Here is a 1,208-nt window from a genome sequence, read left to right as displayed (position 1 = left end):
TTTTCAAGTAATTTTGTTGTGGTTATCTTTCACATCCACAATATACCAACAAGGAGAAAGACCAACTACAGTTCCTTCAGTTCGATTCAGAGCCTTGTCAAACAACTAAGCAAATAAAAGATACCAGGTAGTGCATCTGGTAAAGAATAAGGCAAGAATAAACTCCGGAATGTAAAGGATCAATTGCTAGGTACATAGGAGATGCCTACTGAATACCAGGAAAATAGGGGAGGGGGGAGCGAACTGTGAGTTCCCACACTCCTTTCTTCCTCTTATTGATCTATCAATATGGATAAATCACAAATGCAAACTGTTACAATGACTACCTCAAGCATTCCCTCATTCTTGAATATCATCAGATTACAGAAACCGTGTATAACCTAATAACCATCACCTGCATAACACCTCCTCACCAAAGGGCACCACGTAAATGCCCAAAAGAATCCCTCAACCCAATCTCGAAAAAAATCCACTCATACAAAGCCGACCACAACATGCTAATCTCCGCCAGCCCCTGCATTGTACCAATCCTCACCACCCTACCTTCCGCAATTTGAGGCACTGAACAGGGCTAGGATGTGTATATCAGGTACAACCGTCAGTAGTTAAAAAAATCTGCACACATCATTCAGTTGTCATCTTAAAGCAACCCAGCAAGCATCGCACCAGGATCCATTACACTCATAGCTGGGCTTGCAAGCTGTGCCTGTGGTGGTGGTGCTGCTGGTGCAGGGGCAGGGGTTGGTGTAGGAATGTAAACTAATTGCTCCTTGATGAACTCCTTCAACCTGTTGAGAGACGTCAATAGAAATCCTAAGTTAAGTATCACACAACTTCTTCATAGACGATCCAAAATTTGAAATAGACTTACTCAAATGTTAATGTCGGGTCTCCTGAAGCAACTGTCATTCGGAGTTGGGTTCTATCTGACGGGTCTGTTTCAATTCTAATCTGTAAATGCATAAACACAGATGATCACATCGCAATCCTTTGACAGTTATATGCAAAATCTGAAAGATTATGTTTTATCTTTATCAGCAAAAGAAACTTGAAAGAATACATTACGGTCAAAGAACAGACTGCTAGGATGCCACCCCACCTTAGGTGATCCAGTACCTATGGCCTGAGAAAATGTATCCTTCTGCCTAAATTAAAGACATCAGCTTGCTTCTTTTTTTTTTGGTTTGTGGGGTGCGGGGGTGTTTTTG

At 41.7% G+C, this 1,208-nt stretch overlaps 1 protein-coding gene across 1 annotated transcript in view; it reads right to left on the bottom strand.

Moving 5' to 3' along the window:
- Positions 1–202: 202 nt before the first annotated feature.
- The window catches only part of LOC122088895 (AP-2 complex subunit alpha-1-like), a 51,783-nt gene continuing 50,777 nt past the window's right edge, over positions 203–1,208 (bottom strand). Inside the window, exons 26-27 of the mRNA XM_042658257.1 lie at positions 872–951; positions 203–788 (exon numbers count right to left, since the gene is read on the bottom strand). Of these exons, the coding sequence (XP_042514191.1) occupies positions 641–788; positions 872–951 (228 nt within the window). The 3' untranslated portion in view covers positions 203–640. The remainder of the gene's footprint in view (positions 789–871; positions 952–1,208) is intronic.

The sequence above is a fragment of the Macadamia integrifolia genome, chromosome 9 (genome assembly GCF_013358625.1).
Source record: "Macadamia integrifolia cultivar HAES 741 chromosome 9, SCU_Mint_v3, whole genome shotgun sequence".
Classification (NCBI taxonomy): domain Eukaryota; kingdom Viridiplantae; phylum Streptophyta; class Magnoliopsida; order Proteales; family Proteaceae; genus Macadamia; species Macadamia integrifolia.
This window is presented reverse-complemented; position numbering and strand designations above follow the sequence as displayed.